The 23,849-nt window shown below is 39.1% G+C and overlaps 1 protein-coding gene and 1 non-coding gene across 3 annotated transcripts in view; one reads left to right on the top strand and one right to left on the bottom strand.

Annotated features, from left to right (window-relative positions):
- PTPN9 (protein tyrosine phosphatase non-receptor type 9) overlaps positions 1-23,849 on the top strand; it is a 78,493-nt gene that overhangs the window by 38,509 nt on the left and 16,135 nt on the right. For both annotated transcript variants that reach the window (XM_029238057.1, XM_029238058.1), the window contains 3 exons: positions 4,733-4,838; positions 18,858-18,968; positions 20,772-21,100. In XM_029238057.1, coding sequence (XP_029093890.1) covers positions 4,733-4,838; positions 18,858-18,968; positions 20,772-21,100 — 546 coding nt within the window. The remainder of the gene's footprint in view (positions 1-4,732; positions 4,839-18,857; positions 18,969-20,771; positions 21,101-23,849) is intronic.
- Positions 9,031-9,125, bottom strand: LOC114905439. Its single transcript, XR_003796264.1, has one exon. It is a non-coding gene; the product is annotated as a small nucleolar RNA U13 (small nucleolar RNA).

The raw sequence follows: 23,849 nt of genomic DNA, 5'->3' as shown, positions 1-23,849 counted from the left end.
GGTACTATGTAGATGATGGGTATTCTGCAACTTGACCTGCTTGGCTGTATTTCAGGGTAACAGAAGCTGAGAAAGCTAGTTAACTAGCAATTCTTAGTGTATTGAGAATGACGTTATTGAAAGGGAGTGAAGGTGAGATGACTTGTGCTGGTTCTTTCCGATCATTCTCCCCTGATGCTGAAGACCCTGTGGGACCTCAGTTTCTTTGTCTGTAAAATAGGAATAATGCAGAGGATTTTGAGACTCAACATTCAGGAGAGAGAAGTCCAAGAGTATAAGTTAAGCAAAATCATTTTTATAAATAGGTGCATAAGCCAAAAGAAGCAACTCAGGTCATGTCTCCCTCCCTGCTCTTAGGTAAGTAGTATTATCACTGTTCTATAGACAGAGAAACTGAAGCCCCAAGAAGTTTTGTGGCTCTTTTACAGTCATCACATATTGATCCAGCTGGTCTAAGATCCTGGTTTCTTCACTCTTGGTCAGAGCTATTTGTACCCTACTATGTTATCTTCCTCTTTTACTTTCTTTTTTCCCTGGTGCTTGCCATTTACAGTTTCTTATTGCTCTCAATGTCATTGGCTGGTCCTCTGGGTTAGATGTGATATATCGAGGGCTAAGACCAGAGATAGTGAGAGACAACTGTGCACTTCAGTCATACTTCTGGACTTAGAGGATGGGAATAGCCAAAGGATTGTCTGAAGCGGGGCTCTCTGTCTAGTTCACTTGTTGCTGCCTTGTTAATGTTAATACTTTCATATACTTGGCTTCTGCTGGTGGTGTTCAGTGAGAGATATATCCAAACCACACACACAGCATTATTCTGAAAAAGAGAAGTTACTAAGGAGAGAGGGCCAGCGGTCAGCAGCCAGTCAGAAATGTGGAATTTCTCAGTTCTTCTTTCTTATGCTTGGTCTTCAGGCATAATTTCTAGAGTATAGTTCCCTTTGAAATGTTTCTTTAGCTCAGGGGAATGAATGGAAGGCTCTTTTACCAGAAAATTTAGCATTGCCTTCCTCTTTGAGCAGCTTAGAGAGTCGGAGCTCTTGTGTAGGCATGACAGTGGCCAAAGCTTGCTTTTTCTAGTGTGAGTATTGAATCCCATAGGAATACTACACAGGTAAATGTAATTAAAACTTTGTTCTCGTGATGTCCATCCCTTTCCTAAAAACCCTCAGTGACTCCTCATTATTCAGAGGGTGCATGTAAGGTAAGTAAATGTGAACCTTTTTTTTTTTTTTTTTTTTTTTTTTGCGGTACGCGGGCCTCTCACTGTTGTGGCCTCTCCCGTTGCGGAGCACAGGCTCCGGATGCGCAGGCTCAGTGGCCATGGCTCACGGGCCCAGCCGCTCCGCGGCATGTGGGATCTTCCCGGACCAGGGCACAAACCCGCATCCCCTGCATCGGCAGGCGGACTCTCAACCACTGCGCCACCAGGGAAGCCCAATGTGAACCCTTTTTTTTCTGAATGAAATATTCTCACTAATGAATAGAAATTCTTGTTTTCCTTTGTTACCGTGAACCAGAATGGAAGAGGAGGAAACCCTTCCTCTTCACTTAATCTTCCCCTTTATTTAAGGCCCAACTTCTGTGACTGGTTCCCTCACCACTCCAACTTGTCATAAAATTCTTTTTACTCTGACTTTAATCGCAGTTATTATTAATACCAATCATTTCATATTTAATTATATATGGCCTTATGATGTCATTTGTCTTATATGGATGTTTTTTTCATCTACCGGTAGATGGTAAGCTCCAGGAGGGCAGGGAACCTTCTTTTCAACATTATATAATGGGAAATTCCCAAATCTCCATGGTGGAGAGGAAGTGGTGTCATCAACTTTCACATGCCTTTCATTCATCTTCAAAGTGATCTGTAACCAATCTTGTTTCATTGAAAGCCCCTCACCCACCCCTTTACCCTAGATTATTTTGAAACAAACGTCAGGGACTGTGGTAATCTTGGTGTTCCCAGTAACATCCTAGCTCGGGAATCAAACTCAATAGGGTAGGGAAGCAATTATTCTTAGTAGGGAACTAGCGCTATTATTGTAAACCTCATCTTCTGTACCCAGAAAAGTGAAAATGCTATTGCATTTGTATTTATTTCATGTGCCTTCAAAGGATGAGCAATTTCAGGTCTATGAATATAGAACCTGCATCATTATGCACCATAGCTTCTTTTTATTAAATTCTATTTCCCCTGGCACTGACTTCTCTTTGTTTTAGTGTCCTGCCGCAGGCTGGAGCTGTGAGGGGAAAACCTGTAATTCTTTGAGTTTGGCCCCTGTTGAGCTTGTGGAGAAAAGGGAAGTCTCTAGATCTGGATAGTCTACTCAATGACTGTGCCACTCATTGAACAGAATCTTTGATCTTGGTGAATCAGTCTCTCTGGGGTCATGAAAAAAGGAGATAAGATTTAGCACTCACTTTATCATGTTAAGGGCCATTTGAAATTAAGTCTGCTGGAGAAACTTGGGTCTACTTCAGAGATTTTTAAAATTAATTAATTAATTTTTGGCTGCATTGGGTTTTCCTTGCTGCGTGCGGGCTTTCTCTAGTTGCAGAGAGTGGTGGATACTCTTCGTTGCGGTACGTGGGCTTCTCATTGCGTTGACTTCTCTTGTTGCGGAGCACAGACTCTAGGCATGCGGGTGTCCGTAGTTGTGGCTCGCGGGCTCTAGAGCGCAGACTCAGTAGTTGTGGCGCATGGGCTTAATTGCTCCGCGGCATGTGGGAACTTCCCGGACCAGGGCTTGAACCCTTGTCCCCTGCATTGGCAGGCGGATTCTTAACCACTGCGCCACCAGGGAAGCCCTACTTAAGAGATTTTTGAAATGCTGCTTCATGGGTAGGTGCTTCCGCCTTGTATTCTGTTGAAAGGATGAAGATACGGAGGCTTCCAGGAGGTGATGCAAAAAAAAATACGGATACAAAATAACATTGAGACTTCTGATTTCAAGAATGTGTTTTGTGTCAAAAAGTTTTCTCAATTGTAAATAAATGTGAAAACTGTTGCTATCATCAGTGGTAGTCCAATCAAATAATTTATTCTGAACAACCATTTAGGTGTGCAGATCAGGAGCAGGTAAGGATCGGGCTTGGTGGAAGAGTACAGCTTTGAGAAATCTTTAGGAATTAAGAAGATGGGATTGAGTAATACTTTTTGTATCTTCACATGTTTAACCTCAATCTGGGAATAGGTTCACCACCTCTTAATCTACTTTTTAACATGCCTTCCAAAGGCCATTTGTGGGTTTATTCTCTTCCTCCATTAAAGTCATAAGAGACAGATACACCATCATTGAGCTTAGAATTTTGCTTTACAGTTTTCTATGGGCCTGAAGTATTTTTTTAGTGATGGGCTCTAGCCCACTGAATTACAAATCTGTGACCATTTATTATGTATCTGTTTGCAAGGACTGTGCTGGGGACTGTTGAGGGTTATGAGGTAAACTTTTGTTTGGGCCCTCTAGGAGAGACTCAGATGGCTACACAAGGTGGGAGTACATTAAGAGCCACAAGAAAAATCCACAGAAAGATTTATGGGGCTTCAAGTGGGTGAAGGATGGTAGTACATTTGGTGACAATTATCAGGGGCACCTTCATAGAAGAGGAAACTTTTGAGTTGAACATAGAATGGTATAGAATTTGGATAGGCAGATTCAGAGATATAGGAGGAAACAGTTCAAATTTTGATACCTAGATGCTCTGGAACATTCGCAGCCTGTGAGTTTGGTACTTGATGAATCTGGATAAATATGCATCAATAAGTATAATTCCAATTCCAACATGTGGGGTATTCCCTCCATACCACCAAGCAATTCTCCCCCATAAACTGGGTGTTCTGCAGTTCATTTCAACTCTGACACTATGTACCTGGAGATAGCCTCAGATCACACAGGTTAAAGGCTCAGTCCTAAAAGACTGTCCCCTGCCCCCTTCAGACTCCAGTGGCAAGTCCAGGTTGTCACCTCTGCTTCTGACCATAGATCAGAGGTTCCAGTGCCCCCTCCTTGGGTTCGATTAATTTGCTAGAACGGTTCACAGACTCAAATGTTATACTTAATAGGTTACCAATTATAAGAGGGTATAACTCAGGAACAGCCAGATGGAAGAGGTGCATAGAGGGCAAGGCATGGGGAAGGGGGCATGGAGCTTCCATTCCCTCTCTGAGAGAGCTACACTCCCTGCACCTGCATGTGTTCATCTACTTGGAAATTCTCCAAATATCATCCTTTTGGCATTTTGTGGAGGCTTCATTCATTACAAGGCATGATTGATTAAATCATTGGCCATTGGTGACTGAGCTCAATCTTCAGCCCCACAACCCTTCCTGAGTGTGTGTGTGGGGGATGGGACTGGAAGTCCCAACTCCCAACCCTTTCTAGTCACGTGGTTGGTTCCTCTGGCAACCAGCCCCCATCCTTAGATGATCTAAGGGCATTCTAAAAGTCACCTCATTAATATAGCAATGGATGCCTTCCTCGCGCTCCTGGAAATTCTAAGTTTTAGGAAGTTTGCCAGGAAACAGGGTCAAAGACCAAATATATATTTCTTATTATAAATTCTTCTTGTAAGGCCAGTCACAAAAGTTCAGGCCAGTTCAGGAAGGCAATTATTTCAGTCCCAGATGTGTCCCACACTCTCTGTGTCTTTGTTTTGACCCAGGTTTTCAATTTGCCTCATCCATCTTATTACTTATAAATGTTTTCATTCAATGGTTGCTTTACAGCTTTGAAACTCAGAGGAATGGACTGGTGTTTATCTATGACATGTGCGGTTCTAATTATGCCAACTTTGAGCTGGATCTTGGCAAGAAAGTCCTAAACTTGCTGAAGGTAAGGCTGTGAAATGGCCCTTTCAACCCCGCTTCAATGGTTAGGGTGATTTTTTTCTATTCTTTATGAGATTTAGGAATGATGTAAACTTCAGACATTGTGTTCAGTTTAAAGGTCACCTGTAAATGATGACCAATATCTGCTTCCTCAGAACAAGAAACAATCTTAAAAGTAAAGTGGGAGGAATTAAAATAAAATACACAGGAACACTGAGTCATAAAGGTGGGATGTCTCTTTCTGGGAGTTTTTTTTTTTTTGCGGTACGCGGGCCTCTCACTGTTGTGGCCTCTCCCGTTGCGGAGCACAGGCTCCGGACGCGCAGGCTCAGCGGCCATGGCTCACGGGCCTAGCCGCTCCGCGGCATGTGGGATCTTCCCGGACCGGGGCACGAACCCGTGTCCCCTGCATCAGCAGGCGGGCTCTCAATCACTGTGCCACCAGGGAAGCCCTCTTTCCGGGAGTTTTGTAGAATAAGAATTAATGAAGCCTAGGTATGGCCATTGTCTATGAAAAATGTCACCTAACCAGTAATTTGCAGACTTTTTGTCTCAACCTAGTCAGAAATATGTTTTACATTGCAACTTAGTATACAATAATATCAATATATGTACACTAACTATACATATACATGTAAAGTTATATACATAGATAGGTTCTTAATCTCTTACCTCAAACTCTTAGGTCCAGAGATATTATTTAATATTTTGAACTTTAAAAGATAATATGGTCTGTATGTCACTTTAATATCAAATATTTCTGCAATGAAATGTATTATTCATATCATAACCTTTGGAGAAGAGCAAAGGTTATAAATAGCTTATGGGATTTCAGGTCAGATTTTGCTGTCCCATGAATTTTTGCACTAAACTTAAAAAAGAAACTAGCGGCTTTCAGAGCTGTTTAGATTTCAGAATTTGAGCATACAGGTGTATGTATGTGTGTGTACATATTTATAAAACAAAAAGTTTCACAAAACAAGCTTTACTTTTACTCTGTACAATCATTTTGATTATTCTGTTCTATAACATTTTAAAAACGTTAGTCATAACCTACTAAATTGATTTCAGGACCCACTGAGTGACAACCTGCAGTTGGAAAAACATTGATCGAGGAGTCTGTGTAGTCTTTTTTTTTTTTTTTGGCCAAGCTGTGTGGCATGTGGGATCTTAGTTCCCCCACCACGTATTGAACCTATGCCCCCTGCATTGGCAGCGCAGAGTCTTAACCACTGGACCACCAGGGAAGTCCTGTAGGAGTCTGTGCAGTCTTTGTTCCGGGACCTCACTTGGGAGTACTGTGGAACTAGATGTTTAGAAGTGTTTATTTACTATTACAGCTTTACAACAGAAATTATATAAAGAGAGTATTATACTGCATGTTGTTTTCTGGGACTTCACTTGTGATTGTATTACTAAAATTCCTATTGTGGCATTTAGCTTTGATTCATTCCTTTTTATTGATGGGTGAAGGATTTATACCTTTTAATTCCTCATCCATTGATGAATACACCGGTTTATTTATCTACTTCTCTTGATGGCTCTTTGGGTCATTTTCTGATTTTTGCTATTGTGAACAGTGCTGCTATGAACATTTTTATACATGTCTTCTGGTGCATGTGTGCAAGAATATCTCTAGGGCAGTGTTTCTCAACCATTCTTTCATTATTGCCTCACTAAGGAGTCTTTTTTAGACTCCCCCACCCCCAGTTGTTGTTCTTCTAATGAAATTTTAATACCACAGATATAATGTATATATCTTGATGTACTGAATGTATTAACGTATATATCTTGATGTACTGAACGTATAGCTATGCTTTATGCACAAAAAGAGTGTGTATGTTTGGGTTGTTTTTCCCATTCCCCACTCTCCTCAGAACTAATTTCACCCCCTTGGATGTGATATCACCTCTATTGAAAATGCATGCTCTAGGGGAATTCCCTCGTAGTCCAGTGATTAGGACTCCGCACTTCCACTGCTGGGGGCCCGAGTTTGATCCCTGGTTGGGGAACTAGATCCCGCATGCATACCGCAACTAAGAGTGCACATGCTGCAACTAAGAAGCCCGCATGCCACAACTATGAACCCACATGCCGCAACAAAGGATCCTGCATGCCAAAACTAAGACCTGGTGCAGCCAAAATAAATAAATAAATGTTAAAAAAAGAAAAGAAAAGAAAATGCATGCTCTAGAGTATACATCTAGGAGTAGAATTACTGGGTCGTAAGGTCTGGGAAGATTCAGTTTTATAAGATAGTGTTTAATCGTTTTCCTAAGTGGTTGTACCCACCTGCCATGTGTAAAATTTCCACATCCTCTCCAATACATGATAATGTCACACTTCTTAATTTTTCCCAATCGAGTGGGTATAAAATGGTATCTTGTGGTATAACTTACCTCTCTCTTATTAGTGAGATTAAGTATCCCTTCATATATTTATTGGCCATATATGTTTTCTTCTGCTGCAAAATGCCTGTTTATGGCTTTTACCCATTTTCCTATCATCCATTTATGTAGTTTTGTACTAATCTATTTCTCTGTGTGTGTGTATATGTACATACATATACTCTCAGTTTATAGCTTGTTTTTTCACCTTTTATACAGTCCTTTTGACTAACGTAAGTTCTTAGTTTTAGTATGATTAAATGAGTCTGTATTTTATTTTCTGCTTAATATGTTTTGCGTTGTAAATCCTTCCCTATTCCAAAGTCAGAAAAAATATATTAGCTATTTTATTTTATTTTACTGCTGTACCACTGATTCCACCATGTGTATTAATGTTTTTAGTGACTTTTTTTATTGCGGTAAAATATACATAACAAAATTTACCATTTTAACCATTTTAAGTGTACAATTCAGTAGCATTAAGTACATTCACAATGCAACCCATCACCACTATCCATTTTCAAAACTATTCATCATCCCAAACAGAAACTCTGTGCCCATTAATCAATATATCCCCACCCTGCCCCACAGCCCCTGGTAACCTTTATTCTACTTTCTGTCGCTATGAATTTGCCTATTCTAGGTCCTCATATAAGTGGAATCATGCAGCATTTGTCCTTTGTGTCTGATCACTTAGCATAATATTTTTAAGATTCATCCATATTGTAACATGTATCAGAATTTCATTCCTTTTTAAGGCTGAATAATATTTTATTGTATGTATATACCACGTGTTGTTAATCCATTCATCTGTCAAACAGTTGGGTTGTTTCCACTTTTTGGCTATTGTGAATAATGGTGCCATGAACATTGGTGTTACAGCATCTGTTTCAGTCCTTGCTTTCAGTTCTTTTGTGTATATGCCTAGAAGTGGAATTGTTGGATCACGTGGTAGTTCTATGTTTAACTTTTTGAGAAGCTATTTTCTTTTAAAAATTTAAAATTTTGTTTTTGTCATTTAAGACCTTAATCCATCTGGAGTTGATTTTTGAGTATGGTATGAGATGTAGGAATCTGACTTTTTTTTCCATATGGATAGCTAATTTTTTTCCAGTTTTGCATACTAAATAGTCCCTCCTTTCCACAACATAGGCTTTCTGTTTGTCAGTTTTAACAGAGTCACAATAACCTGGTAAGTTAATATATCACAGACAGTTTAATCATCTAACCATCTTTCTGTATTATTCATATTGTTTTCAGGTTTAAATAATACTATCATGATCATTTAAGCTTTTTCTTTTAAATTATTTTAAGAAGTTATTTCTAAGACATGGATTATTTGGCTAAAGATTATGAATATTTTTAATCTCTCTTATACATTACCCTCCATAAAAGTGGGAAAAAATTTACACTGTCACCAAGAAATACGGATATCTATTTCCTTCAGCCATCCCAGTACTGCATTCCATAAATTTTTTCTTTTTTTTAACATCTTTATTGGAGTATAATTGCTTTACAATGGTGTGTTAGTTTCTGCTTTATAGCAAAGTGAATCAGCTGTACATATACATATATCCCCATATCTCCTCCCTCTTGCGTCTCCCTCCCACCCTCACTATCCCACCCCTCTGGGTGGTCACAGGGCACCGAGTTGATCTCGCTGAGCTATGTGGCTGCTTCCCACTAGCTATCTGTTTTACATTTGTTAGTGTATATATGTCCATGCCACTCTCTCACTTTGTCCCAGCTTACCTTTCCCGCTCCCCGTGTCCTCAAGTACATTCTCTATGTCTGCATTTTTTTTTTTCACGTCACACGGGTAATGTGCCACAAGGTTGGAAGGAGGCACATGTCACACAAGCGCATGAACACCCAATCATCACACTTATGAACTACAAAAGGATCGATCTCTGCATCTTTATTCCTATCCTGCCCCTAGGTTTTTCAGAACCCTTTTTTTTTTTTTTTTTGGATTCCATATATATGTGTTAGGATACAGTATTTGTCTTTCTCTTTCTGACTTACTTCACTCTGTGTGACAGACTCTAGGTCCATCCACCTCACTACAAATAACTCAATTTCGTTTCTTTTTATGGCTGAGTAATATTCCATTGTATATATGTGCCACATCTTCTTTATCCATTCATCTGTCGATGGACACTTAGGTTGCTTCCATGTCCTGGCTATTGTAACTAGAGCTGCAGTGAACATTGTGGTACGTGACTCTTTTTGAATTATGATTTTCTCAAGTATATGCCCAGTAATGGGATTGCTGGGTCATATGATAGTTCTATATTTGTTTTTTTAAGGAACCTCCATACTGTTCTCCGTAGTGGCTGTACCAATTTACCTTCCCACCAACAGTGCAAGAGGGTTCCCTTTTCTCCGTACCCTCTCCAGCATTTATTGTTTGTAGATGTTTTGATGGCCATTCTGACTGGTGTGAGATGTTACCTCATTGTAGTTTTGATTTGCATTTCTCTAAAGATAAATGATGTTGAACATCCTTTCATGTGTTTGTTGGCAGTCTGTATATCTTCTTTGTTGGCAATCTGTATATCTTGGAGAAATGCCTGTTTAGGTCTTCTGCCCATTTTTGGATTGGGTTGTTTGTTTTTTTGATACTGAGCTACATGAGCTGCTTATAAATTTTAGAGATTAATCCTTTGTCAGTTACTTCATTTGCAAATATTTTCTCCCACTCTGAGGGTTGTCTTTTCGTCTTGTTTATGTTTTCCTTTGCTGTGCAAAAGCTTTTAAGTTTCATAAGGTCCCATTTGTTTATTGTTGTTTTTATTTCCATTCTCTAGGAGGTGGGTCAAAAAGGATCTTGCTGTGATTTATGTCATAGAGTGTTCTGCTTATGTTTTCCTCTTAGAGTTTTATAGTGTCTGGTCTTACATTTAGGTCTCTAATCCATTTTGAGTTTATTTTTGTGTATGGTGTTAGGGAGTGTTCTAATTTCACTCTTTTACATGCAGCTGTCCAGTTTTCCCAGCACCACTTAGGGAAGAGGCTGGCTTTTTTCCATTGTGTATTCTTGCCTCCTTTATCAAAAATAAGGTGACCATATGTGCATAGGTTTATCTCTGGGCTTTCTATCCTGTTCCATTGATCTAAATTTCTTGTTTTTGTGCCAGTACCATATTGTCTTGATTTACTGTAGCTTTGTAGTATAGTCTGAAGTCAGGGAACCTGATTCCTCCAGCTCCGTTTTTCTTTCTCAAGATTGCATTGGCTATTCGGCATCTTTTGTGTTTCCATACAAATTGTGAAATTTTTTGTTCTAGTTCTGTGAAAAATGCCATTGGTAGTTTGATAAGGATTGCATTGAATCTGTAGCTTGCTTTGGGTAGTATAGTTATTTTCACAATGTTGAGTCTTCCAATCCAAGAACATGGTACATCTCTCCATCTGTTTGTATCATTTTTAATTTCTTTCATCAGTGTCTTATAGTTTTCTGCATACAGGTCTTTTGTCTCCTTAGGTAGGTTTATTCCTAGGCATTTTATTCTTTTTGTTGCAATGGTAAATGGGAGTGTTTCCTTAATTTCTGTTTCTGATCTTTCATTCTTAGTGTATAGGAATGCAAGAGATTTCTGTGCATTAATTTTGTATCCTGCTACTTTACCAAATTCATTGATTAGCTCTAGTAGTTTTCTGGTAGCATGTTTAGGATTCTCTACGTACAGTATCATGTCATCTGCAAACAGTGACAGCTTTACTTCTTCTTTTCCGATTTGGATTCCTTTTATTTCTTTTTCTTCTCTGATTGCTGTGGCTAAAACTTCCAAAACGATGTTGAATAATAGTGGTGAGAGTGGACAACCTTGTCTTCTTCCTGATCTTAGAGGAAATGGTTTCAGTTTTTCACCGTAGAGAACAATGTTGGCTGTGGGTTTGTCATATATAGCCTTTATTATGTTGAGGTAAGCTCCCTCTATGCCTTCTTTCTGGAGGGTTTTTATCATAAATGGGTGTTGAATTTTGTCAAAAGCTTTTTCTGCATCTGTTGAGACGATCATATGGTTTTTTCTCCTTCAATTTGTTGATATGGTTTATCACACTGATGATTTGCGTATATTGAAAAATCCTTGCATTCCTGGGGTAAGCCCCACTTGATCATGGTGTATGATCCTTTTAATGTGCTGTTGGATTCTGTTTGCTAGTATTTTGTTGAGGATTTTTGCATCTATGTTCATCAGTGATATTGGCCTGTAGTTTTCTTTCTTTGTGACATCCTTGTCTGGTTTTGGTATCAGGGTGATGGTGGCCTCATAGAATGAGTTTGGGAGTGTTCCTCCCTCTGCTATATTTTGGAAGAGTTTGAGAAGGATAGGTGTTAGCTCTTCTCTAAATGTTTGATAGAATTCGCCTGTGAAGCCATCTGGTCCTAGGCTTTTGTTTGTTGGAAGATTTTAAATCACAGTCTCAATTTCAGTGCTTGTGATTGGTCTGTTTATATTTTCTATTTCTTCCCGGTTCAGTCTCAGAAGGTTGTGCTTTTCTAAGAATTTGTCCATTTCTTCCAGGTTGTTCATTTTATTGGCATATAGTTGCTTGTAGTAATCTCTCATGATCCTTTGTATTTCTGCAGTGTCAGTGGTTACTTCTCCTTTTTCATTTCTAATACTATTGATTTGAGTCCTCTCCCTTTTTTCTTGATGAGTCTGGCTAATGGTTTATCAATTTTGTTTATCTTCTCAAAGAACCAGCTTTTAGTTGTTTTGATCTTTGCTATTGTTTCCTTCATGTCTTTTTCATTTATTTCTGCTCTGATCTTTATGATTTCTTTCCTTCTGCTAACTGTGGGGTTTTTTTGTTCTTCTTTCTCTAATTGCTTTAGGTGTAAGGTTAGTTTGTTTATTTGAGATGTTTCTTGTTTCTTGTATTGCTATAAACTTCCCTCTTAGATCTGCTTTTTCTGCATCCCATAGGTTTTGGGTTGTTGTGTTTTCATTGTCATTTGTTTCTAGGTATTTTTTGATTTTCTCTTTGATTTCTTCAGTGATCTCTTGGTTATTTAGTAGTGTACTGTGTAGCCTCCATGTGTTTGTATTTTTTACAGGTTTTTTTTTCCTGTAATTGATATCCAGTCTCATAGAGTTGTGGTTGTTAAAGATACTTGATACGATTTCAGTTTTCTTAAATTTACCAAGGCTTGATTTGTGACCCAAGATACAATCTATCCTGGAGAATGTTCCATGAGCACTTGAGAAGAAAGTGTATTGTGTTGTTTTTGGATGGAATGTCCTATAAATATCAATTAAGTCCATCTTGTTTAATTTATCATTTAAAGCTTGTGTTTCCTTATTTATTTTCATTTTGGATGATCTGTCCATTGGTGAAAGTGGGGTGTTAACGTCCCCTACTGTGATTGTGTTACTGTTGATTTCCCCTTTTATGACTGTTAGCATTTGCCTTATGTATTGAGGTGCTCCTATGTTGGGTGCATAAATACTTACAATTGTTATATCTTCTTGGATTGATCCCTTGATCATTATGTACTGTCCTTCTTTGTCTCTTGTAATAGTCTTTATTTTAAAGTCTCTTTTGTCTGATATGAGAATTGCTACTCCAGCTTTCTTTTGATTTTCCATTTGCATGGAATATCTTCTTCCATCCCCTCACTTTCAGTCTGTATGTGTCCCTAGGTCTGAAGTGGGTCTCTTGTAGACAGCATATTTATGGGTCTTGTTTCTGTATCTATTCAGCCAGTCTGTGTCTTTTGGTTGGAGCATTTAATCCATTTACATTTAAGGTAGTTATCAATATGTATGTTCCTGTTACCATTTTCTTAATTGTTTTGGGTTTGTTATTGTAGGTCTTTACCTTCTCTTGTGTTTCCTGCCTAGAGAAGTTCCTTTAGCATTTTTTGTAAAGCTGGTTTGGCGGTGCTGAATTCTCTTAGCTTTTGCTTGTCTGTAAAGGTTTTAATTTCTCCGTCGAATCTGAATGAGATCCTTGCTGCCTAGAGTAATCTTGGTTGTAGGTTTTTCTCTTTCATCACTTTAAATATGTCCTGCCACTCCCTTCTGGCTTGCAGAGTTCCTGCTGTGAAAGATCAGCTGTTACCTAATGGGGATTCCCTTGTTTGTTATTTGGTGTTTTTCCCTTGCTGCTTTTAGTATTTTTTCTTTGTATTTAATTTTTGATAGTTTGATTAATATGTGTCTTGGCGTGTTTCTCCTTGGATTTATCCTGTATGGGACTCTCTGTGCTTCCTGGGCTTGATTGAATATTTCCTTTCCTATATTAGGGAAGTTTTCAACTATAATCTGTTCAAATATTTTCTCAGTCCCTTTCTTTTTCTCCTCTTCTTCTGGGATCCCTATAATTCGAATGTTGGTGCGTTTAATGTTGTCCCAGAGGTCTCTGAGACTGTCCTCAATTCTTTTCACTCTTTTTTCTTCATTCTGCTCTGTGGTAGTTATTTCCACTATTTTATCTTCCAGGTCACTTATCCGTTCTTCTGCCTCTGTTATTCTGCTATTGATTCCTTCTAGAGAATTTTAAATTTCATTTATTGTGTTGTTCATCATTGTTTGCTCTTTAGTTCTTTTAGGTCCTTGTTAAACATTCCTTGTATTTTCTCCATTCTATTTCCAGGATTTTTGATCATCTTTACTATCATTACTGTGAATTCTTTTTCAGGTAAACTGCCTATTTCCTCTTCATTTGTTTGGTCTGTAGGATTTTTAACTTGCTCCTTCATCTGCTGTGTGTTTCTCTGTCTTCTCATTTTGCTTAACTTACTGTGTTTGGGGTCTCCTTTTCACAGGCTGCAGGTTCGTAGTTCCCGTTGTTTTTGGTGTGTGCCCCCAGTGGCTAAGGTTGTTTCAGTGGGTTGTGTAGGCTTCCTGGTGGAGGGGACTGGTGCCTGTGTTCTGGTGGGTGAGGCTGGATCTTGTCTTTCTGGTTGGCGGGACTGCGTCCGGTAGTGTGTTTTGGGGTGTCTATGACCTTATTATGATTTTAGGCAGCCTCTCTGCTAATGGGTGGGGTTGTGTTGCTGTCTTGTTAATTGTTTGGCATAGGGTGTCCAGCACTGTAGCTTGCTGGTCGTTGAGTGGAGCTGGGTCTTAGCGTTTAGATGGAGATCTCTGGGAGAGCTTTCGCCGTTTGATATTACATGGAGCCAGGAGGTCTCTGGTGGACCAGTGTCCTGAACTCGGCTCTCCTACCTCAGAGGCACAGGCCTGACACCCGGCCGGAGCACCAAGACCTGGTCAGGGCACACAGGACGGCCTCATCCAAGGGCACTTGCGGGCAGGTAGGGCACACCCGATTGGTGCAGTCACCGAGAGGGCGAGTCCGCCTGCCCACCCACCGGTCCCATCCCCTTCCCTCTGACTGCCTGAGCGGGTGCAGTCTCGCTTCCTCCAGACGGAGTCTGGGAACCCCACCTCCCTTTGCTCTTTTTTTGAATTTAGAAGTTCTAAAATAATAACATCCTTTTTTTTGTTGTTTGAACTCCTTTAAATAATAACATTGTAGTATCTTCTTTTTTTTCAAATGTTCTTTTGCTGTTAATGTGTCCTCCTTTATCTGGTTCAAAATAATGAAACTACTATGGATGTTTTGTTGTTGTTTTGCTATATAAATTCAAAGAGAATGAAATAAAAGTTTGGTTGCCTTAAAATCCATATCATGTTTTTCTTAGTGACTTATTGCTCTGTCATTGGGAGCAGATAAAATTTTAAATATAGTCCCCTAACATCCTCATTCTCATGAAAGTTGTAAGTAGAAGTTTAATGCACAGTCTCATACTTCAGATTTTTTAAAATTAATTAATTAATTAATTTAATTTTGGCTGCGTTGGGTCTTTGTTGCTGTGCGTGGGCTTTCTCTAGTTGCGGCGAGTGGGGGCTACTCTTTGTTGTGGTATGCGGGCTGCTCATAGCTGTGGCTTCTCTTGTTGCGGAACATGGGCTGTAGGCACACGGGCTTCAGTAGTTCTGGCACACGGGCTCTAAAGTGCAGGGTCAGTAGTTGTGGCGCACAGGCTTAGTTGCTCCGCAGCATGTGGGATCTTCCCGGAGCAGGGCTTGAGCCCATGTCCCCTGCATTGGCAGGTGGATTGTTAACCACTGTGCCACCAGGGAAGTCCTTACCCATTTTTCTACTGAAGTGTTTGTCTCATTGATTAACAAGACTTGTTATTAAGAATATTAAGAGTATTGTTAAGTATGTGTTACCAGCATTTTTGCAGTTTATAATTTGTTCAACTTTATGGTGTCTTTTGTCATACTACTATGTTTTCTTAATTTTTCATTATCGTTTTAATATACTATATTACATGTAGTATATTTAATAATATATCATATTATGTATGGTACATAATATTATGGACAAAATAATTTGTTTTCAAATAGCTGTCCTGGCAACATTTGTTAGCTAATACATTTATTTCCCTACTCATTTGGGATAACACCTTTATCTTATACTTAATTTCCATATGGTAAGTATGTCTGTTTCTGGACTCCCTGTTCTGTTGATCTAGGCATCAAGACCAACATATTCACTTTTTAATTTATTGTAGCCTTATAATAAAGTTTAATATCTTATACAACAAGCTTCCCTGTATTCTTTTATTTCTAAAAGTTGTTTTGACCTTTTTGCACTTTTATTCTTTCACATGCACTTTCATGTGTTTTTATTTAAATTTTTACTGATATATAACATGCATAGTAAAAACAAACTTTATAAGTAGTTTTTATAAATTATAAAAGCAATTAAAAAGTAATTCAAGGAAAAGTCTCTGACCACTCCCTCACACACCCCAGTGCCATTCCCCAGAGATAACCACTTATTCAAAATTATAAATCTGATGAGAAATATTTTAAAAAATCATCATCTTTTGATTAGATGAATGTTAGAGTCACTCAGTCAAGTTCTGGAAGATAAAACACTTTGGGATTTAATTTGGATATAATGAATTAATTGGAGAATTGACGTCTTTACAGCATCATCTTCTCCTGTCCAGGAATGCTATGTTTTGTTTTATGGATTTTTTAAAAGTCTTTTGTTATGTCTTTCAATAAGATTTTAAAATTATGTGTCTTGCATGTTTCTTATGACGTATATTCCTAGGCTAAAAAAATGTATACCTATATATGTATGTATAAACGTAGCAGACACCAAGGATAAATCATCTTTTTTGTATGACCAGTGGCTTACAGGGGGAGAGAGACAGGGAAAGAGATGGTGCTTGTGTGCACAAGTGCTATTATAAACCAGAGGCTTTTTACCGTTATACTTTTATGCTGATTATTATTTATAGGGTGGCTAATTTTTTCATATTTATCTTTTATACTTTAAAATACTATTATAATTTATATTTATCTTTTGTACTTTAAAATGCTATTATAATACTTTAAAATACTATTATAGGGACTTCCCTGGTGGCGCAGTGGTTAAGAATCCGCCTGCCAATGCAGGCGACACGGGTTTGAGCCCTGGTCCGGGAAGATCCCACATGCCGCAGAGCAACTTGGGCCTGTGCGCCGTGGCGGCTGGGCCTGCGCTCTGGAGCCCGCGAGCCACAACTACTGAGCCCGTGTGCCACAGCTATTGAAGCCTGTGCGCCTAGAGCCTGTGCTCCACAACAAGAGAAGCCACTGCAATGATAAGCCTGTGCACCACAACGAAGAGTTGCCCCCGCTCACTGCAACTAGAGAAAGCCTCCACGCAGCAACAAAGACCTAACACAGCCAAAAACAAAAATACTATTATAGTGGGGACTCCCCTGGTGGTCCAGTGGTTAAGGACCTGACTTCCGCTGCAGGGGACGTGGGTTGAATCCCTGGTGGGAGAGCTAAGATCCCGTGTGCCGCAGGGCAACTAAGCCTGCACGCCACTAGAGAGCCCGCGTGCCACAACTAGAGAGCCTACGTGCCACAACTACTGAGCCTGTGCACTCTGGAGCCCGCACAGCACAACTAGAGAAGGCTGCGTGCCGCAATGAAGAAACAGAGCAGCCAAAAATAGATAAATAAAAATATTTTTAAAAAAATACTATTATAATCTAACTGGGAATAATTTCTTCCCAGTTAGAATACCAGTATTATTCAGTATCCCTGCCTATGAGAAGTGTTGAAATATTGAGAAACTAAATGAAACTAAGAGCTATGGATTAAGAAGGAATAATTTTTCATTCTTATGCCTTGTACAGATCAGGGTGTCTTTTTTCTTTTAGACCTCATTTGCCCTTGTGCCCGCTAGATCATATTGATTGATTGAATGAATGAATACGTAAATAGATGAAGAGATGAGTGGAAAATCAACGATTATAAACACACAGATATCAGAATAAAGGAAAGATTATGAGAAATGTTTCATGTTCATTTTACTCGTGATCTAGTTGTTCCTTAAAGTTTTAATAATCAGAACTTAAGGATGCACACACGTATGCTGACAAGAAAAATCAGAGTAGTTTTGATCCATAAAACTTATATTGACAACATAACATTGTTACTTTTAATTTTTATTTTATTTATTTGCTTCACAAATAAGATTTTCTCTGAAAATGCAGCATTGTGCTGACAATAAAAATCATAGAGAACTCATGTGATCAGGGAAATATAATCATGGAAAAAAATGGTAAGGAGATATCCATCTGTTATCAAAGTTTCCTTTGAGATTCCTCTTTCAGATCTGCCGGAAGACTTGAGAATCTTTAGGGTATCTCTTACTAATGTAACTACAGGTCCTGAAGTCTTTCTCTGTCATTAAATGGGTCCAGATCAAATAACTCAAAGCCCATGCATTTAAATGTGCAGGTTCCAGCACACTCACCTATAATTCTGAGGTGTCCCAGGCCAAACTTTTGTTCTTCTCTGTTTCTCCATAACATCATTACTTTTAAAGGTAAATCAGCTTTTAATTTCTTTCTTTCTTTTTAAAAAATGTTTATTGGAGTTTAGTTGATTTACAATGTTGTGTTAGTTTCAGGTGTACAAATCAGTTATATTGATGTATCTACATATGTACACTCTTTTTTTTTTTTTTTTGGATTCTTTTCCCATATAGGCCATTACAGAGTATAGAGTTCCCTGTGCTATACAGCAGGTTCTTATTATCTATTTTCTATATAGTAGTGTGTATATATCAATACCAATCTCCCAATTTATCCCTCTCCCTGCTTCATCCCCTGGTAACCATAAGTTTGTTTTCTACATCCGTGACTCTACTTCTGTTTTGTAAGTAAGTTCATTTGTACACTTTTTGTAGATTCCACATATAAGCGATATATGATATTTGTCTTTTTGTGTCTGACTTAACTTCACTCAGTATGACAATCTCTAGGTTCATCCATGTTGCTGCAAATGGCATTATTTTGTTTTTTTTTATGGCTGAGTAATATTCCATTATATATATATATATACACGTACCACATCTTCTTTATCCATTCCTCTGTTGATGGGCATTTAAGTTGCTTCCATTTCTTTCTTTTTAACCACTTTTTCTCTAGCTACTAAGTGAAACCTGAATTAAGCTATAGACTCCCCCTGCTGGGTAAGAATGGTGAGAAGAGCAAAAAACCTAAACTTTGTACTTGAACAGTCAAAGGTCCCATTAGGCACTGTTGCAGTGCCCTAACTGGTATTTTTAAATCCTTGTATTGTTCTCCGCAGGGAGCTTTTCCAGCTCGTTTGAAGAAAGTGCTGATTGTGGGAGCACCCATATGGTTCCGAGTGCCCTACTCCATCATCAGCCTCCTTCTGAAGGACAAAGTCCGGGAGAGGGTAAAGGAAGCTAACTTAATTTTATTTGGAGGTGGGATAGATACATTTCCATCTCTACTGCTGAAACCTGCCAGTTAATTTTCTACCTTCAAGAAACCTTCCTGGCTTGTTTCTCTTTCTGCTTCTGTTAGTGTATTCACTTATATCCTCTGCTTTATTCTTTACTCAGCCCAGTATAGGCTGCCTTTCTTACTGTACAAGTTCCTTGGAGTTAGGACCTGGACGTAGTTTGGGCACTTCCCCTGTACGTAGCACCTTGCATGCAGATAGTATCAAAGGAATGTGTCCCATGAGTGACTTAGAGATAGCTACTACTCCAAAATTTAGTCCTGTGGCTCTACAGGCTTTTAATATTTAACAACTCCTAATATAATTACATCAGTTGAACTGGTGTTTGAATTTGTTCAACTGGAAATATTCAGTCCCCTTGACCACCACGGTGGCGGAGGAGACTCTCAATCTCTCTTTTACTTTATTCCTGGCATTTTCTCTTAAAACAGCTTGTTGCTTCCCAACTTCAAAAGCGTTGTCTAAAATTATCTTGATTCTATTATCATCCACTGAATATTCCAGGATGGAAAGATTGTGGTTTCAGTCATTTACTCATTCATTTCTCACCCTTGAAAGAAAGGGTATATGAAACATTGGTATAATAGAATAAGATAATAATGTTGTAAAATATTATCAGATGGTTTTTTTTTTTAGTATGAGATTATATGAATAATAACAATACAGATCTTTGTAGCTGAGGCGACTTGGGTTGGAGAGGGGAAACTAAAGATGTTTGATTCTGCGGAAGCTACTTAGTGGCCTAGTGACTCCAGAGTAGGAGATGTCTTTCCTAAGATAACTCTTTGAGAGGACTCCTTAGGCAAGTTCTTAACACTTGAATTATATACAAGTATATACATGCATGTATGAACTCAGAATATATTGAGCACCTTTACAGTCCAGGCTCTGGGCCCTGGGAATTAAAAGTTGAGTAAGATAGCCCTTATTCCTGAGGAGCTTATGGTCCTGAAAGGGGACACAGACATGTTCAGAGAACTGTGGCTCTGAGAAACATAGAGGAGAATGTTATCTCAGACTGTCAGGGAGGGCTTCACAGAAGAGGTTGAGCTATAAGCTCGTCCTTGAAGAGGCCAAAGAGGAAAAGAGGGCATTCCAGGAAGAGGCAACAGCAAGCAAGGCAAACATTCCCATTCCACACAGATTCCAAAGAGAACCAACTAGGCTAATTTGGTCCAGTATGGCTGTGTCCAAGCAGAGAGAGGAATTAAGTATTACAATTACTTCTCTAGCATTTTTCCTGGGCTACCCAGCCTCTGGGAGGCTGGTCTTGTCTTGCTTTCACAGAAACCTATCTTTGAGGATGTCCATACCAAGCTGTGAGTAAAACACAAGCCAACAGGCTTAGAATTGATTGCCTTAGTATGGGGTTGACAAAAATAACCACTTCCCATGCATTCTTAGTAGTCAAAAAGGCGAATACCCACATGAGATGGTACTGGAAAGCCTTGTAAATAGTATAAAGCCTTGGTTCACTATACCTACGTTTATATAAGGTTTATAACAGGGCCCCTAATTCCAGGAATGAATTTGCTATACGTTGTGGGAAGTCAAACCTTTTCTGGGAAATTCGTAGGACTTCATTCCCAAGCAGATGAAATTCAGTCTACTCCTTTTCTAAGTTTACCAGGTATTTCAAGCAAATCTCATATCATTCTCCAAAGCACTTTTGTTCTTTATCTGTTTGTTCCCCTCCCTCCCCACATACTCACGTGGTTCTTTCTGGCTTTCCAGATTCAGATATTAAAGACATCTGAAGTCACCCAGCACCTGCCCAAGGAGTGCCTTCCAGAAAACCTGGGTGGGTACGTTAAAATTGACCTCGCCACTTGGAATTTCCAGTTTCTATCCCAGATGAACGGCCACCCAGATCCCTTCGATGAGATCATCCTGTTCTCCCTCCCTCCGACCTTAGACTGGGACTCAGTGCATGTCCCAGGTCCCCATGCCATGACCATCCAAGAGTTGATGGACTATGTTAGCACCAGGCAAAAGCGGGGGATATATGAGGAGTATGAAGACATCCGTCGTGAGAACCCTGTTGGCACTTTCCACTGTTCCATGTAAGTAGGAAAGGTTTGGGCCAGCGATCACTTTCCAGGATGCTGTGGCACGCATTGGTACCCCTACCCCTCCTTCCACACCTCACTTCCTTAACAGAGGCTTTTCCTTGTGTTAAGAGCCTCACTCTCACTTAGATGATAGTTTCTCTCCTCCAGAAAGAGGCACCTCTTGGTGCTTGTTTCCAACAGTGTATGCTGTGAAATTTCTGAAGGTCTTTGGTCCCAGTGGAGGGACTGTGTACTAATGGATACATTTTTTGATATTTCCCTGATATGCAAGTGTTTTTAGGAAAAAAACAAAAATGTAGGCTCAAAATGTAGGCTGTCGATTTGATCTCTGGTCCTTTCATTTGGGCAGTTTCTCCCTACAGCGTTTATAGTATTACATTACTTTCTGAGGAGGGGTACTGGTCCATTTAAGATAATCCACAGTCAGTAAGAGAAAAGAGTTGCCTCTTAGGAATTCAGCCTTGTGGGATTTTCCTTCTACCTGAATTCTGTAACTGGTTTATAACCACTTGATAACTATTGTTGGCAATAGAGCATGGATCATTTCTCTTACTGCTGCTGTCATTTATCTTACCATGTTTTCATTGGCTGTTGCAAAAGCTTCTTTTTCTCCAAGTTTTGAGACTGTTTGTTGAAAATTAAGGAAGCTCAGGGACTTCCCTGGCGGTCCAGTGGTTAGGACTTTGCCTTCCAATGCAGGGGGTGCAGGTTTGTTCCCTGGTCAGGGAGCTAAGATCCCATATGCCTCGCAGCCAAAAATCCAAACGTAAAACAGAAGCAATATTGTACCAAATTCAATAAAGACTTTAAAAATGGTCCACATCAAAAAAAAAAAAAATCTTAAAAAAAAAAAAGAAAATTAAGGAAGCTCTCCCCAGTGGGTCCCAGGCTCAAGTTCCAGCTTAGCCAGAAATACTCTCTGTAACTTACCCAAGTTATTTCTCTTCTTTGCACCTCAGTTTTCCTGTGTGTAGTATTTGATATTAGACTCACTGATATCTACTTACTCTTTTGTAGCTTAAATGTTTTAGGAATCCGTGATTCTGTGAGTACCTCTTTCCTCTTGTAATTCCTGTCCAGCTTAGTCAGTGTGCTGTAAAGAAGGTATGCAGGGAGTGAGGAAAGAGGGAAAAGGAAAAAAAAAAAGAGGGAAAATAATGAGTTAGGAAACAGATAAGGGAAGTAAGAGAGAAGAAGCAATTGAGAAAAAATCAATAAGCAGAACAAGAATGCAAAGGAAAATAAGAAATAAAAAAGAGAGAGAGAAAGCAGAGTATATATCATGTGGGGAGAGTATTCTTCTCTCCCACACAGCTCTGTTTCATCCCTACCAGCTCAAGACCCCTGTATGTATCCAGTCTTTTTCCCAGCCAGTGCAGAGGATGCACACTTGTCCTGGGTATTTCTGACCCTGCTCTGGGTGCTTCTACTGAGGGGTCCTTGAGGTGTCATTTCTACAATGGTTCCCCTTCCCCACATTAAAAAAGTGGGTTTGGATTGTGCTCCTTGCATCACCCAAGCCAGCTGTCGTGTTATAATCAGAGAATATGTCCTAGTCCTATGGAAGGACTTCCCAATCTTGCCTCTTTATTTACTGAATCAATGAAAACGTCCCACTTCAGGAACTAGAAACCAGAATCCTCAACATCTTCAGGCCCCTGTCTTAACACCAAGTTCCAGTAGAACTACTTACACAGAACAAACTGTTTCCCATGGAATTCTAGATTAAGAAGTAGATAGAATATTCACTGCTGTCCAGGATGCCCGTGGACCAAGAGACTTTCTTTCCCTTTTTTTTCCTCCCCTATACCATCCTTTCAAAGGATTTTAAAAATTTTAACTTTAAATTTTAACTTTATTATGAGATGATTGTAGATTCACATGCATTTGTAAGAAATAATAGAGATCATGTGTACCCTTTCCACAGCTATCCCATGGTAACATCTCCCAGAAGTTTAATATAGTATCACAACCAGGATATTGATACAATCCACCAATCTTATTCAGATTTCCCCAGTTTCAGTGTGTGTGTATGTATTTAGTTCTTTACAATTTTTATCACACAGGTAAGTTTGTGTATACATAACTGCAGTCAAGATACAGAATTCCATAACCACATACCTCCATTCCACCCCTCCCCATCCCTAACCCCTGCAACCACTAATCAATTCTCCATTACTATAATTTTATCATTTTAAGAACGTTATTATGTAAATGGAATCATGCTATGTGTAAACTTTTGGGATTGCCTTTTTTCACTCAGTAGAATTCTCGGGAGATTCACCCAAGTTGTTATTTGTATCAAGTGTGTTCCTCTTTATTGCTGAGTAATATTCCATGGTATGGATGAACCACAGTACAAACTGTTAACCAATTAACCATTTACCTGTTGAAGGACATCTGGGTTGTTTCCAGTTTCTATTACAATTAAAGCTGCTCTGAACATTTGTGTCGAGGTTTTGTGTGAAAATAGGTTTCTATTTCTCTGGGATAAATGTCCAAGAGTGGGATTGATAGGTCATATGGTAACTATGTGTTTAGTTTTATGAAAAACTGCCCAGCTCTTTTCCAGAGTGGCTGTACCCTTCTGCATTCCTCCCAGCGATATATGAATGATCCATTTTCTTTGCATCCTCACCAGCGTTCAGTGTTGTCACTATTTTTTATTTTAGCTGTTCTGATAAGTGTGTGATGAGATCCCTAAATTAAAATTGTGGTTTTAATTTACATTTTCCTACTA

This window comes from Monodon monoceros, unplaced genomic scaffold (assembly GCF_005190385.1).
Source record: "Monodon monoceros isolate NGI ecotype Baffin Bay Population unplaced genomic scaffold, NGI_Narwhal_1 Super_Scaffold_21, whole genome shotgun sequence".
NCBI classification, from domain to species: Eukaryota; Metazoa; Chordata; class Mammalia; order Artiodactyla; family Monodontidae; genus Monodon; species Monodon monoceros.
Note: the sequence above shows the minus strand (reverse complement) of the source record. Positions and strands in the feature narration are given on the sequence as shown.